The sequence below is a fragment of the Mercenaria mercenaria genome, chromosome 13 (genome assembly GCF_021730395.1).
Source record: "Mercenaria mercenaria strain notata chromosome 13, MADL_Memer_1, whole genome shotgun sequence".
Lineage (NCBI taxonomy): Eukaryota > Metazoa > Mollusca > Bivalvia > Venerida > Veneridae > Mercenaria > Mercenaria mercenaria.
The window spans coordinates 43,643,850-43,658,887 of record NC_069373.1 but is presented as its reverse complement, the minus strand read 5'-3'; the positions used below and the strand labels follow the sequence as shown (position 1 = coordinate 43,658,887).

General features: G+C 35.5%; 1 protein-coding gene across 3 annotated transcripts in view; it reads right to left on the bottom strand.

The window, feature by feature from the left end:
- Positions 1 to 15,038, bottom strand: part of LOC123528556 (neuroglian-like) — a 132,678-nt gene that overhangs the window by 28,278 nt on the left and 89,362 nt on the right. For all 3 annotated transcript variants that reach the window (XM_053521637.1, XM_045308357.2, XM_053521638.1), the window contains exons 3-7: positions 11,692 to 11,991; positions 10,520 to 10,893; positions 6,893 to 7,124; positions 2,552 to 2,682; positions 818 to 1,025 (exon numbers count right to left, since the gene is read on the bottom strand). In XM_053521637.1, coding sequence (XP_053377612.1) covers positions 818 to 1,025; positions 2,552 to 2,682; positions 6,893 to 7,124; positions 10,520 to 10,893; positions 11,692 to 11,991 — 1,245 coding nt within the window. The remainder of the gene's footprint in view (positions 1 to 817; positions 1,026 to 2,551; positions 2,683 to 6,892; positions 7,125 to 10,519; positions 10,894 to 11,691; positions 11,992 to 15,038) is intronic.

Here is a 15,038-nt window from a genome sequence, read left to right as displayed (position 1 = left end):
TACAAGATGTCTATTTCAAAATTACTGTAATTTACCAAAAGGTTTTAGTGTTAACTTTGAAATTACCGGCAGCCTTCTTAAATAATAGCTATTTATTGGTAAATTATTGATTCAAGTTACTTGGGAGAAATGGGCTTAATTACTCATTCCACTTTTCTCGACAATTTAGGGTTGAGCTGTTCAGCGAAATAATTTATTTTCACTCATAAACATGTTCAGCAAAACAATTTTCTTACTTGTGGAACAACTTTTTTTGCGGAACTTATGTAAAAAAAATTTGTCTTCCCAAAACTGGGTCACAGCTGAAGTTTCAGATACACTTTCTATTTGATCTTTGACCTTCAAGTAAAACCTTGACTTTGAACCCAAATAAAAGAATGTTTGATCCAATGGATTTGGGAGACATAATTATCTGTAAAAGCTTTGTTGTTGAAAACACTCACTCCCGAACAAACAAACAGATATACCTTATCTTCTTATCCCCCATGCTTTCAGAGTGGAAAATACAAAATGTCGGAAGAGCCCAGTGTAACAGGAATCTAATGAATTCAAAGTCAAAATTTTGAGCCGCGCCATGAGGAAACCAACATAGTGCGTTTGCGACCAGCATGGAACCAGACTAGCCTGCGCATATGCGCAGCCTAGTCAGGATCCATGCTGTTCATTAACGGTTTCTCTAATTGCAATAGGCTTTGAAAGCGAACAGCATAGATCCAGACCACACTGCACGGATGCGCAGGCTGGTCTGGATCTATGCTGGTCGCAAACGCACTATGTTGGTTTTCTCATGGCGTGGCTCAAATTGTTATAGCCTTACCTCCCTCTGGAGTAGTGAAGTCAATTGTTTGGCTGGGAGGCCCAGTATAGTGGGTGTTCATCACAGAGACCTGTGCCCTGAGAGCCGTATATGCTGGCAGGTCATCTATAGCTGCCCTCACATTGAGTCTCCCGTGGTCAGCTTTTGTTATTAATATATCTACTTCTTTCCATTTGTGACGACCCTCACTTGACTTCCAATATCGCAACTGAAATAAAAGTTTACAATTCTCTTAATGATAAGTCAATGTGGATAACCAGAATTCAAAATTTGTCTACCGTGCCGCAGTCTCAGAAAGCAATCTTGTGACTGGTCAATTTCAAGATTGAGCACAGGATCCACCAATCAGAAGCTGGAGCTTTTAGACTGGTCCCAGGACTCAGCTTTATAACCTTAAGTTCGGGACAATGACAACAATTTAAAATTACAGTCTACACATATAATTTCCTGGAAATTAACCAAGGGCAATAACTTCATGCATACTGCATGGCCCTTTATTTAAACCCCATCACACATTATGGATCATACAAGTCATTTAAGTTCAAATAAATACCCCCTAGCGACAAATTTAGGGTTCAACACACAAAATTTTCCAGAAATTCAGGCTTTTCTGGAAATCTGGGCTGGATGTAAAATTGCAAACTATAAATCCCGCATTCAGTTTCAGGAATTGCAAAAAATGGAATGCAAAAACTTTCAACAAACCCAAAGTTGAAACTACCCTATTTAACAAAAGGAATGGATAGATCAACCTTCCTCCATTTCTTACAATTATGTGTAACCATTTTCTATGCAGATTAGAATGAACTATTCAAGAGCCAAATCAAAATACGGATAAAAAGGAACGAAATATTGATCCTGTTGTACTAGACTCATCGGTTGAGTCAATGGATTCCGAAATGAAAAATGTAAATATCTCATTTATACGCAACAGCACAGACATCTAAATGCCAATTCTATGGTGTGTTGTAATTTCTCATTCAGACAAAATACTTCTTAATAATCACTTTACTTTCTTTTATTGCGAAAAAAAAAGTTGTCTAGTACAACAGAGATGAGGGAAAATGTATAATGATGAAAAATTGCCAGTAATTGCAAAAATTAATTGTGGAAGACATTTTTTCCTTCGACGTCTTAATATTGTCACACTTAAAAAGTCTGTGTTTTGAATATTACTAAAGAATAAAACACTAAAACATTATAAAGATGTAACTTTTCTTCTTTTAAAAATGATCATTTCATATCATAAAATTTAGAATACAGTCAAACCTTCTTGCAAAGTTGTCTTTTTGGACAGGTAGTGTCAGTACACACATATACTTACACTATTAATCTTTACCCTGCTAAATTTCTAAAATGGACCAGTCTACCATTAAATTTTGGCAGTACCACTTATTATTCCAAGTGGTGTTCGCTGAAAATTTACTGACAGAATAGCGAACAGTGCAGACCATGATCGGCCTGCACAGAAGTGCAGGCTGGTCTTGGTCTGCACTTGTGGCAAAGGCAAAAACACTTGCTACCAGAAGGCTAAAGGTTAACTGATAATGGGAAAAAAGTTAGTGGTTTTTATAAGCATGACCTTTATTAAGAGGTGGTCTTTGGCATAGGTTTGACTATAAATATCTTGACTTTATAGAGGTGTCATCAACAGAGGTTCTGCTGTAACTCTGACTTTCCTTTTTGTGACAATTTCTCACGATTTTTTTCATTCAGCAGAAAAATAAAACTAACCTTATAACCCCTAAATTCGCCTTGTATTTTGCCCTCTGCGGTATCGACAGCCTCCCAGATAAAATGGGCTTTATGTGCTTCTACTTGCTTCGTCCGGTCCAACCGGAAGTCTTTTGGTATCACAGTCGGTTCTGAAAAATGTTATGAAATAAATATTCTACTAATCATAAGACTGTTTTGTAGGATACGATCTGGTCATCTAAATCCAGGTAAATTTGATAGTGAAAACCCATGGTACTATAAAAACATTTAATTTCTAGGGACCTGAATTGTATGGTATGAACCAAAAGCACAGTTTCATGTAGATATGTCTTCATGGTATTCAACTTTTTAAAATATAGGGAATGGAAATTTTGAAATTGGTTGAAATTATATTTCCTGAATAGATATAACTAAGAAATTCACATTACATTTTTACATCAGAATTCAGAAAACATTTTTAATTCAGAACTGGATGCTGAAACAAGAGCTGTCTAATGACAGCGCACTCGACTATTCGAAGAATTGATTGAAGAATGGAGTCAAAATATTTCCACGGATATTCAGACAAAAGAAATAAATAAATAAGACAAACAATGTTCCTATATTACTTTGATTTCGATAAGTCTTGCACTAAATGGCAAGACATGAGGCAATTTCAAAGTCCAAAAAGGGCCATATTAAATTCAGTCAAAATAGTTATGTACTCTTGCCTACAGATGGAAATCATAATGATAAACGAGTGTTCAAAGTTTAAAAGCCATATGTCAAATAGTTTTGACAAAACATGGACTTGTATGAAAACAGAACCAATTTCAAAGTCCAAAAAGGGCCATAATTCAGCAAAAATAGATGACAGAGTTATTTTCTCTTTCCTACAGATAGAGACTATCATACTAAACAAATGATAAAAGTTTCAAAGCCATATGTCAAACACTTTACAAAAAATATGAACTGGTACGAAAAACTTAACCAAGATTTCAAAGTCAAAAGGGGCCATAATTCAGCCAAAATCCTTGATGGAGTTATGTACTCTTGCCTTCAACTGGACATGGTGATGGTAAACAGGTGTTGAAAGTTTCAAAGCTAAGTATCTCAAAAGACTTTGTCAAAATATGAATGGGTACGAAATATTAACCAAGATTTCTAAGTCGAAAGGGGCCATAATTCGGCCAAAATCCCTGACAGAGTTATGTACTCTTGCCTATAACTGGCCATGGTGATGGTAAACAAGTGTTGAAAGTTTCAAAGCTTTATTTTAAAAGACTTTGTCAAAATATGAACTGGTACGAAAAACTTAACCATGATTTCTAAGTCAAAAGGGGCCATAATTCAGCCAAAATCCTTGATGGAGTTATGTGCTCTTGCCTATAACTGGCCATGATGATGGTAAACAAGTGTTAAAAGTTTCAAAGCTTTATCTTAAAAGACTTTGTCAAAATATGAACTGGTACGAAAAACTTAACCATGATTTCTAAGTCAAAAGGGCCATAATTCAGCCAAAATCCTTAACGGAGTTATGTGCTCTTGCCTATAACTGGCCATGATGATGGTAAACAAGTGTTGAAAGTTTCAAAGCTTAATCTTAAAAGACTTTGTCAAAATATGAACTGGTACGAAAAACTTAACCATGATTTCTAAGTCAAAAGGGGTCATAATTCAGCCAAAATCCTTGATGGAGTTATGTACTCTTGCCTATAACTGGCCATGATGATGGTAAACAAGTGTTGAAAGTTTCAAAGCTTTATCTCAAAAGACTTTGTCAAAATGTGGACTGGTACGAAAAACTTCACCAAGGTGTGACGCCGACGCCGTGGTGAGAAGGATAGCTCTACTTATTCTTCGAATAGTCGAGCTAAAAATAATAGCTCATGTCTGATTTCCTGCTTCCTAATAAATAATGATTAGGGAGCAGTGGTCTAGTGGATAAGGTGTCGGCCACTTAATCCAGGGATCATGAGTTCAAGCCCCACTGGGGTTACGACCATGACACTAGCACTGGTTTTTCCAGGAAGCGGACTCGAGAGTGGTTCCAATAAGCTTGAAGCTTTCATCACAATGAAGCTAAAACAAATTAGTATAAACTAAATGTTAATAATGTAAAAAGGAGACTTTATTCTAAAAATAAACAGTCACCCAACAATAGCATATCTACTTTGATGTAAATAACTGCACTGCTGTATACTTTGTACAAAAACCAAATGAACTGCACCATGAGAAAACCAACATAGTGCATTTGCGACCAGCATGATTCCAGACCAGCCTGCTTGGTTTCTCTAATTGTAATAGGCTTTGAAAGCGAACCGTATGGATCCTGACCAGACTGCGTGGATGCGCAGGCTGGGCAGGATCCATGCTGGTCTCAAATGCATTATGTTGGTTTTCTCATGGCACGGCTCAAATATTCATGATCTCATGTTACAGCAACACTCAGATCCAGGCAGGAGAGAAAAGCTCAACACCCATTCATACACAATACAAAAACTCAAACAAAAACAAAAGAGTTTTTGCAGTACGAAGCACTTTTCAGAAATTTTTTGACACCTTACTACTGAACAGACAAAGAATGGAAATCCAAGGAAAGTCGGTGGTTCTACCCCAACATTCAATGCTACAAAACAGCAGTTTTACCAAGATTGGGTTAAATTCATGATGATTAATATTTCACCAATTTTTGTGATCACAGCGACATAGAATTCAAAACTCGGTGAAGCATTGTCTATGATGGTAAAAACAACTACACAGTCTAATTCTTAATAATACTAATAGACCTTTACAACGGACACGGACAATGTACACGTACTATGTACTATGGTCAAAATCTGGGGGATTTCTCAAAACATAAAAATTGAAAAACATAACCGCAGAGATGCGTTTTATTTTCTAAGACACCAAATTCAAATGTTTTTGCCTAATTATCAAGACACAGCATATTTTTAAAATTCTTGACAGTGTATACTCTGCTAGGAATAAGTATTGCCTGTGTAAGGAGAACACAGACGAACACACATATAATATCTACATTTTACGAAACATTACCGAGTTCAGTTTAATAAAATATCACTTTCCTTTAATTTTACTTGTTGCCTGCAATTTGATAAAATAGTCTTTTAGTTTTGTAAATTAACGACATTTAACTTGTCAGTCTGACAACAATCAACCCAATCAGTAAAACAAATTTTGAACAGTTGATCTTTTTCATCTTAGCGGCCAAAAATACATTCTTAAGGTGGTTTTAGCAATACACCAAGTCTGGTGACAATATGTCTCAATCAGAACTAAATTCATTTCCCGGTAGCTGTTTTTCTATGTAATAACCAAGTTTGGTGAAACTAGTTCAATCAAATTAGTATAGTAAATCGGTGAACAAGATTTATCGTTTTAGATACAACAACCTTGACCCAAGCAACCTGAAATGAATCTTAAGCTGGAGTTTTTATAAGCATGTAATATCCCAAGATTAACCTCAAACGTTTGTCTCTATTTTAAGTATCAAATAAGTTTAAAATTAGCTGCAGCTGCCAATATATCCAAACCTTTTATGATTGGAACCATATACCCGTTTAACTGAAATTCTGTTCCATGTTGTTACAGAAGTAGACTTTCTTTATAACTTAGCGCCACCTCGGAAGTATCATTAGCTCTTTCTTCGACTCAACTCACCTCGTTTGCCACCAAAAACAGGTGGAGCCAGTGTTTACAGGCCGTGTTACAGCTCATTTTGTTTCTAATTTTTCCTCCAACACACTGACACTTACACACTGATCACCAAAATATGAGACATTAAAATAGATAAAATTTGTATTATTCGAAACACCCAAACCCTAAAACCCTCATCCTCCCACAGCCCCCTACCCCACCCAAGATACACTTCTACATCGACCCTCAGTTATTCATTGTAATTTCTATTCATATTCCTTTCTTTTATTCAATTATTTGTGTTTCTTTTTTTTATTGTTTCAGTACAGCCTACCCTTTCCCACATAATAACAAATAGGTCAAAGATCTGTATTTTTTCTACGCATTGACTGCTTTCTGTAAAATAGAAAAAGTGGAAACTCCACAGGTCGCTCATTAGCCTATACAACATGCTACTTTAATGGGCTAAACCTTTATCTCACTATGCGCTTTTATTTATAATCATATATATTCTTAATACAAGTTCCTAAAACATGTTTGAGAAAACCCCCCAAATTTGAACAAAGTACAGAGTACGTTTACATTTACATTCCCATGTCCGTGTCCGTGATAAAGGTCTAATAAACTTGTTGTCAATGAAACTGTGAAATACATGTGAAAATAACCCAATATACCAGACCTGAAGATGAAAGTTTACAATTTTATCTCCATTATGTTACCTACCTCCCTCTCCAGAATACCCGAGATAAATAAAGGCAGGCTGCCGGGAATCTCCTATTTGGTTCATGGCCTTCACCTTTATCTCATACAGCGTATACGTGTCATTCACACTCACTTCCCACATTTTGGCATTTGAATTTTCCACGATATTTTTGTTCCAGTAAGTGCTCCCTTTCCGCCGCCAGAAAATGGCGTATTTAAAACCTGGGCCATTATGAAGCAATCTTGCCATTGGCTGCAAGTTAAGCATATCAAATGAATATTTCAAACTATAAAGTGCGCAATAAAATCTGAAATACATAATTTTTTCTCATTAAAAAAAAACAAGAGGGCCAAGATGGCCCTAGGTCGCTCACCTAAGAAACACACCATAACAGTGTAAAACATGTTTGACCTAGTGATTTCATGGAAACAAATATTCTGACCAATTTTCATTAAGATTGGACCAAAAAATTGGTCTCTTGTGATAAAACAAGCATTTTCTTAGATTATGATATGACCTAGTTTTTGACCCTAGATGACCCATGTTCAAACTCGACCTAGATTTTATCAAGGCAATCATTCTGACCAAAACTCATGAAGATCAATTGAACAAGAGCTGTCCGTAAGACAGCCAAGCTCGACTATTCGAAATATTGTCACAGAAGCTGAAAATTATTACCCAAAATGTTAAATATCAAAAGAGTTTTAAGTTCAAAAGGGGACATATCAGAGTTATGGAACTTGATGCTATCAACTAGTTTAATAACCCCGAAGAAACATGTTAAGTTTCAATACAATATCTGCATTAGTTTTGGGGATAGTAACTTGCATGTAAAACTTAACCAGAATTTTCTAAGTCCAAAAGGGGGCATAATTTGCTCAAAATACGTGTTAAGAGTTACGGAACTTGACCCAGTGAGGTTGGTAATTGACCTAGAAAAAGAATAAATAAGTTTCAAAGCTATATGCCTTTTGGTAATAGCTGTATGTACTTGCACGCAAAACTTTAACCAGGATTTTCTAAGTCCAAAAGGGGGCATAATTTGCCCAAAATACAAGTCAGAGTTATGGGACTTGGTGCTATCAACTAGTTTTATAACCCTGAAGACACATGTGAAGTTTCAATTTAATATATGTAGTAGTTTTGGAGATAGTTACTTGCATGTAAAACTTTAACCAGGATTTTCTAAGTCCAAAAGGGGGCATAATTTGGCCAAAATACATGTCAGAGTTATGGGACTTGACCCAGTGAGGTAGGTTATTGATCTAGAAAAAGAAAAAAAAAGTTTCAAATCTATATGCCTTTTAGTAATAGCTGTATGTACTTGCACGCAAAACTTTAACCAGAATTTTCTAAGTCTAAAAGGGGGCATAATTTGGCCAAAATACATGCCAGAGTTATGGGACTTGACCCAGTGAGGTAGGTAATTGATCTAGAAAAAGAAAAAATAAGTTTCAAATCTATATGCCTTTTAGTAATAGCTGTATGTACTTGCACGCAAAACTTTAACCAGAATTTTCTAAGTCCAAAAGGGGGCATAATTTGGCCAAAATGAAGGTCAGAGTTATGGGACTTGGTGCTATCAACTAGTTTTAAAACCCCGAAGACACATGTGAAGTTTCAATTCAATATCTGCATTAGTTTTGGAGATAGTAACTTGCATGTAAAACTTTTCTAAGTCCAAAAGGGCGCATAATTTGCTCAAAATACATGTCAGAGTTATGGAACTTGACCCAGTGAGGTTGGTAATTGACCTAGAAAAAGAATAAATAAGTTTCAAAGCTATATGCCTTTAAATGATAGCTGTATGTACTTGCATGCAAAAACTTAACCAAGGTGTGATGCCTACGCCGACGCCAGGGTGAGTAGAATAGCTAGACTATTCTTCGAATAGTCGAGCTAAAAATACAGCCTCTATCACATATACAAGTTTTTTCTTTGATTTGACCAAGTGACCTAGTTTTTGACCTCAGATGACCCATATTCAAATTTGACCTAGATTTAATTAAGGCAATCATCCTGACCAAATTTCATAAAAATCAATTGAAAAAAACAGTCTCTATCGCATACACAAGATTTTTCTTTAATTTGACCTAGTGACCTAGTTTTTGATCTCAGATAACCCATATTCAAACACAACATAGATTTCATCAAGGCAATCACTCTGACCAAATTTCATGAAGATCAATTGAAAACTACATCCTCTATTGCATACACAAGGTTTTTCTTCGATTTGACCTAGTGACCTAGTTTTTGACCCCAGATGATCCATTTTCAAAGTCGGCCTAGATTTTATCAAGGTAATCATTCTGGCTAAATTTCATGAAGATCAGTTGAAAAATACAGCCTCTATCGCATACACAAGGTTTTTCCTTGATTTGACCTAGTGACCTAGTTTTTAATTCCAGATGACCCATTTTCGAACTTGGCCTAGATTTCATCAAGGTAATCATTCTGACCAAAATTCATGAAGATCAATTGAAAAATACCGCCTCTATCGCATACACAAGGTTTTTCTTTGATTTGACCTAGTGACCTAGTTTTTGACCCGAGATGACCCATTTTCGAACTTGACCTTAATTTCATCACGGCAATCATTCTGACCAATATTCATGAAGATCAATTGAAAAATACAGCCTCTATCGCATACACAAGGTTTTTCTTTGATTTGACCTAGTGACCTAGTTTTTGACCCGAGATGACCCATTTTCGAACTTTGGCCTAGATTTCATCAAGGCTATCATTCTGACCAAATTCATGAAGAATAATTGAAAAATACAGCCTCTATCGCATACACAAGGTTTTTCTTTGATTTGACCTAGTGACCTAGTTTTCGACCCGAGATGACCCATTTTCGAACTCGACCTAGATTTCATCAAGGCAATTATTCTGACCAATATTCATGAAGATCAATTGAAAAATACAGCCTCTATCGCATACACAAGGTTTTTCTTTGATTTGACCTAGTGACCTAGTTTTTGACCCGAGACGACCCATTTTCGAACTCGGCCTAGATTTCATCAAGGTTATCATTCTGACCAATATTCATGAAGATTAGTTGAAAAATACAGCCTCTATCGCATACACAAGGTTTTTCTTTGATTTGACCTAGTGACCTACTTTTTGACCCGAGATGACCCATTTTCGAACTCGGCCTAGATTTCATCAAGGTTATCATTCTGAACAATACTCATGAAGATTAATTGAAAAATACAGCCTCTATCGCATACACAAGCTAAATGTTGACAGACGCCGGACGATGGACATTGAGCGATCAGAAAAACTCACGTGAGCTAAAAAAAACCAACTTGATGTATGATGAAATACAAATTTAGATGCTGCAAAATGGATAGAATATTCATCAGATATCCAGCTACAATATATCTGAACTAAAGTCTATTTTTAGACCATTTGGTGGTGATACAAGTTTTTAATTCTTAATGTCATAAGCAATGTTATGAAAGATTTCATAAGAACAGCATAATTAATAATGTAACTTCAATAAAAATAAGTGTTTTTTCTCAGGAGTAGTCTTGTTTTTAAAACAAAATTCCCATGCTGTTCTTAGTTCATATACCAATAATTCAAGTATCAGTGATTCCCAAGGGCAAGACTGAAAGTGCAAATAAACAAAGCAAAATACTTACCGTCCAAGTAACTATTAACTTTCCCATTTTATGAGTTAAAGTTCTAACGTCTTTCGGGTTTCCCCCAGGTCTTTCAGGGGGCGTTGTGCACTGCTGTTTCGTTGGCTCACTAGGTTTACTAAATCCTACGTCATTTTTTGCTAAAAGTCTAAAACTATAAGTTCCCCACGGAGACAAATTCATATAAGTCGTTTCAACTTCGCCCGGAATTTCATCATAGTAATACATCCAATTATCCGGACTTTCTGAGGTATTAAATTGCACTAGGTAATGAGTAATCTCCGCCCCACCGTCCTCCCCCTTTTTCCATATTAGTTCGACCTGGTTACCCGAACACGATATAATGGAAACTTCTCGCGGGGCATCAGGTGGCTCTGTAACAAAACAGAAATATTATCTCTATTACTTTGCAATTTACAGTCGCTTGTGGTCTACCTTATATTACAGTGTAAAGTCTATGAAACTTACAGTACTTTATGATCATACAGAAATAGTCCAAAATATACAAAAATACAGAAACAAACAGTATCCTTTCGCAATAATGTGTAATAAGAATGAAATTCTTAGGTAAAGTCCACACGCTAATGTGTCAAAAAAGACAAGAATGAAATTCTAATGTAAAATCACTGCAGGTTAAATGTTAAAAAAAAAAAGAAAAAATTATCTTGAAATACTGAAATGTTACTTTCAGCGATTTATTGAACTGAATATCAAAACATAGCCAGTCATATAAACACAGTTAGTACATACTTTTTAGACAGTTTAGTTTATTACTAGTAAATCGTGAAGGAACTTCTTTAACATCTATATTTTTCCAAAACAGAAATATTAACTACATTACTTGTGTGTGACATCATTTGTCTCTTCATTTTAATGTGCTATTTCATAAAGAAGTTAGATATTTTCAGTTCTATTAATTGTGTAAATGAGTTATGTATAATAAACAGATTATATTTACATCAAGGAATAAGAACTCTTTCTTTCGCAGGGTAATATTGTGCCCATGTCATACAATATCTCTGCCGCAAAACACATGCCAATATCTCTATACCAATATAATACTCTATAAACGAAATGATTTTTACCGTTTTGCAATCAGCCTATTGTTTCAGACATTAATTGTTTTCACTAATTTCACGAAAGATAAAAAATTAAACACAGCTTCAACAAACCTCTAACTATAAGCTTGCCGCTTGCTAGATCTCGTGCATGGTCGATGATTACCACACACGAGTATACACCCGCATTACTCCCTTCTACGTTTGATATAAGAAGCGTCTGTTCCCCATCTTCTATAGTGTATTTATCCGAATGATCTTTATCGTGAATATAGTGACCATTGTGTTTCCATCGTATACGCATTTTTTCCTCATTAAGGTGTTCCGGTACCTTAACTCCACAAGAAATTCGGACATCTTTACCCTGATCAGCGATGATACTTTTAGGCAGTGGCTTGCTGATCAGAATGTCTCCTGAAAGTACAGAGAAAATGGATATAAAATATTCGTAATACATAAATTGTTTGTTTTGTTAACCCTTACCCTGCTAAATTTCTATCATGAACTTGTCCATCTTTCAATTTGGACAGTATCATTAACTGTTAAAAGGGGTGCTTACCAAAAAGATACTGACTGAATGGCAAACAGTGCAGATCATGTCGAGCATGATAAGGATTATGTTTCAAGTTACATTCTTCAGGTTTACTGTGAAATCATTTATTTCCGTGGGCACCCCAACAGAACCATCCCTTCTGCACTGCAGTTGGAGTGTTTTCTTACATGAAATAAATACGTCCGAAGCCATCTTTTGAACCCACAGTGGCAAGTGACTTTTATCCCATGACCTCAGAACACTTAGCTGTCCTATTCTATTGTACAGGACTGCATGCTTTACTATGTCTGTACAAAAAGAAATCTTAACTTATGTTTTAATGTTACAGCTTTTTTTAAAAGGCATTCTGCAATGCTTTCAGGTTACTTAGACATGTATCTCTTTGTTGCTGTTAAATTAATGAGCCCAAAACAGAAGGCTGCGAGGACTGGTATTGATTTACACATAATTGTACAAGTTTTTTTTTTCATAAAACATTTAAAACAAAGTATATGAAGACTTTTAAGCAATATTCAAATCCACCTTCATTAATCATTTCATAGATTGCATTTAAATTCTCTTTTGTTTTTTTTCTTTTGAAACATTTTTTTAACCTTGACGCATAATTTCATGCATAATTTATTGAGTGCACAGTCAGAAAGCCTTCTATGAAAAAGTTCTACGATCTGACAAAATGCCCGCGAACTCTCCATTTTATGTTGTCGCTCATTATAGAGCCATAGATGTCAATAACACAAAGTTCTTGATCACTAATAGCATTAGCTTGTAAAGTTGCTCTATTGTGTGTTCAGGAATTTTGCCCAAGTCGGGGAAAAATTTACTTGGTGACTGTCACAACGGTTATAAAGTGCCATCTTATTCCGCTATTTTCACCAAGCACTTGTAGCATACAGATTAGGCATGAGTAAAGTCTGAGTCAGTGGAATGCTTGGTTTCTCAGCATGTGGCCGCATGATTACCAAAGACAATCAAATAACTAAACAACAATTTCTACAGAAAAAAAATGGCAAAACTAATTAATTTTTCAGCCATTTCATTATTACCGCATGTAAATTAATGTGGAAATATTGTAAAATTGTAATGAAAAATTCACAATAAAACATGAAATGCATGAGGTTTCCCCATTAACTATTTCGCTATGTTTGCTATCAGAAATTCAATCAGTTTTGGCTATAGCGTAAAAACTGCTTTTAGTGCGAAATTTGGATTTCGGCAGCATTTTGTAAGGCTTCATGTATTTTAAAAATTGCTCAAACATTTTCTAGTTGGGGCAATATCAAATAAAGCAAGTTCCCTTTGTTTTCTTCAATTCTGATGTCATATGAGCCACACCATGAGAAAACCAAAGGAGTGTGTTAGCGACCAGCATGGATCCAGACCAGCCTGTGCATCCGTGCAGTCTAGTGAGGATCCATGCTGTTCGCTAATGGTTTCTCTAATTGCAATAGCCTTTGAAAGTGAACAGCATGGATCCTGACCAGACTGTGCAGATGCACAGGCTGATCTGGATCCATGCTGGTCGCAAACGCACTATGTTAGTTTTCTCATGGCACGGCTCATATATTACCACAATATAACAAACATGAGGACAACATCTTTTTTCTTGTTACAGAACTCTGAGATAAGTAGGACGTTTCAAAATACGTTACTTTAAGCAAAAGTCGATGTCAATTTCGACATTCATTAAAGCGTCTTATCAGCAGTAGGAAAGCTCTAGAAATTTGCAGCATTAATTTGACAACGTCCTTTTTATCTTCATCCGGCCCAAATTAAATCATCAAGAACATGTCATTTGGCAGCTTCACTACCAATTTCCAATACATTAGATAAGTCTTAATATGAATCTGAAGCTTATATCTGATAGAAGCATAGTATTAATTCCGTAAAGCAAACACGAGTATCTGAAGCAATGGCCGCCGGCAAGATAAATATATATAATAAGATGTTGTGAATTCAAGCTTTTATGATGGCACATATTTGATATTTCTATAAGCATCTGAGCATAATCAACACTCACAATACTGGAATTCAAAAATTTAGACATACAGTCCATAAAATAAATAAACGTGTTTGTAAACATGGACGGATGCAAACGGAAGGGGAAGAAGCATTTTATAGAAATATTCCGACGGCAAAATTTAATACATACCCGTAGCCCTGACCAACCTATAAACCGGGCAAGTCTATTTTATAAGTATATCAACAGGGCTTACCCATTTAAACGAGCTGTACACTAAAACACTTAAAAAACATAATTTTAAAGCTCATTTTTAATTGTTTGAAAATAAATTTTCATATCTCCTATGCACTGTCAATACAAAGCAAATTATAAGTAATAATTTTCTTTTGTTTTTGGTCTGATTTCCCTGATGTCTGAATATCTTTCATCTGTCTATGTCATAATCTTCAAAGTTGATGAATTATTGCACAAAAGGATGTGTATTTTACATACTGACTTTTAAGTATTGAACAATAATTGCCAGTTTCTCCACAATAATGAAATTTACAGTGCACTTGCAGACATTATGCTGCTTGAGAAACAGCTCACGACTATTCGTGGAAATCTAATTTTTTGTAGATTTTGTGGTTTGCATAATAAATTTCTAATTATTTCTTTCTTTCATAAATTCATAGCCCTTCATAACAGTTTAATATATTGAGAGAAAAAACCACACACACACACAAATTTTATTTAAGAGATTAATTTACAGAATCTGAGATACAAAGTAAGTCATCACTCTTGTATTAGATTGTACCCCAAAGGTCAAGGTCAAACATAGAGGTCAATGTTGTTGCTGTATGTCCTGCCTACCGTAGACACCCATGTATAATGCGCACCCGTGTATAATGCGCACCCCTGATTTTGGCCCGAAATCCTGGGGAAAAAAACATTTTTGGTCAATTCTGA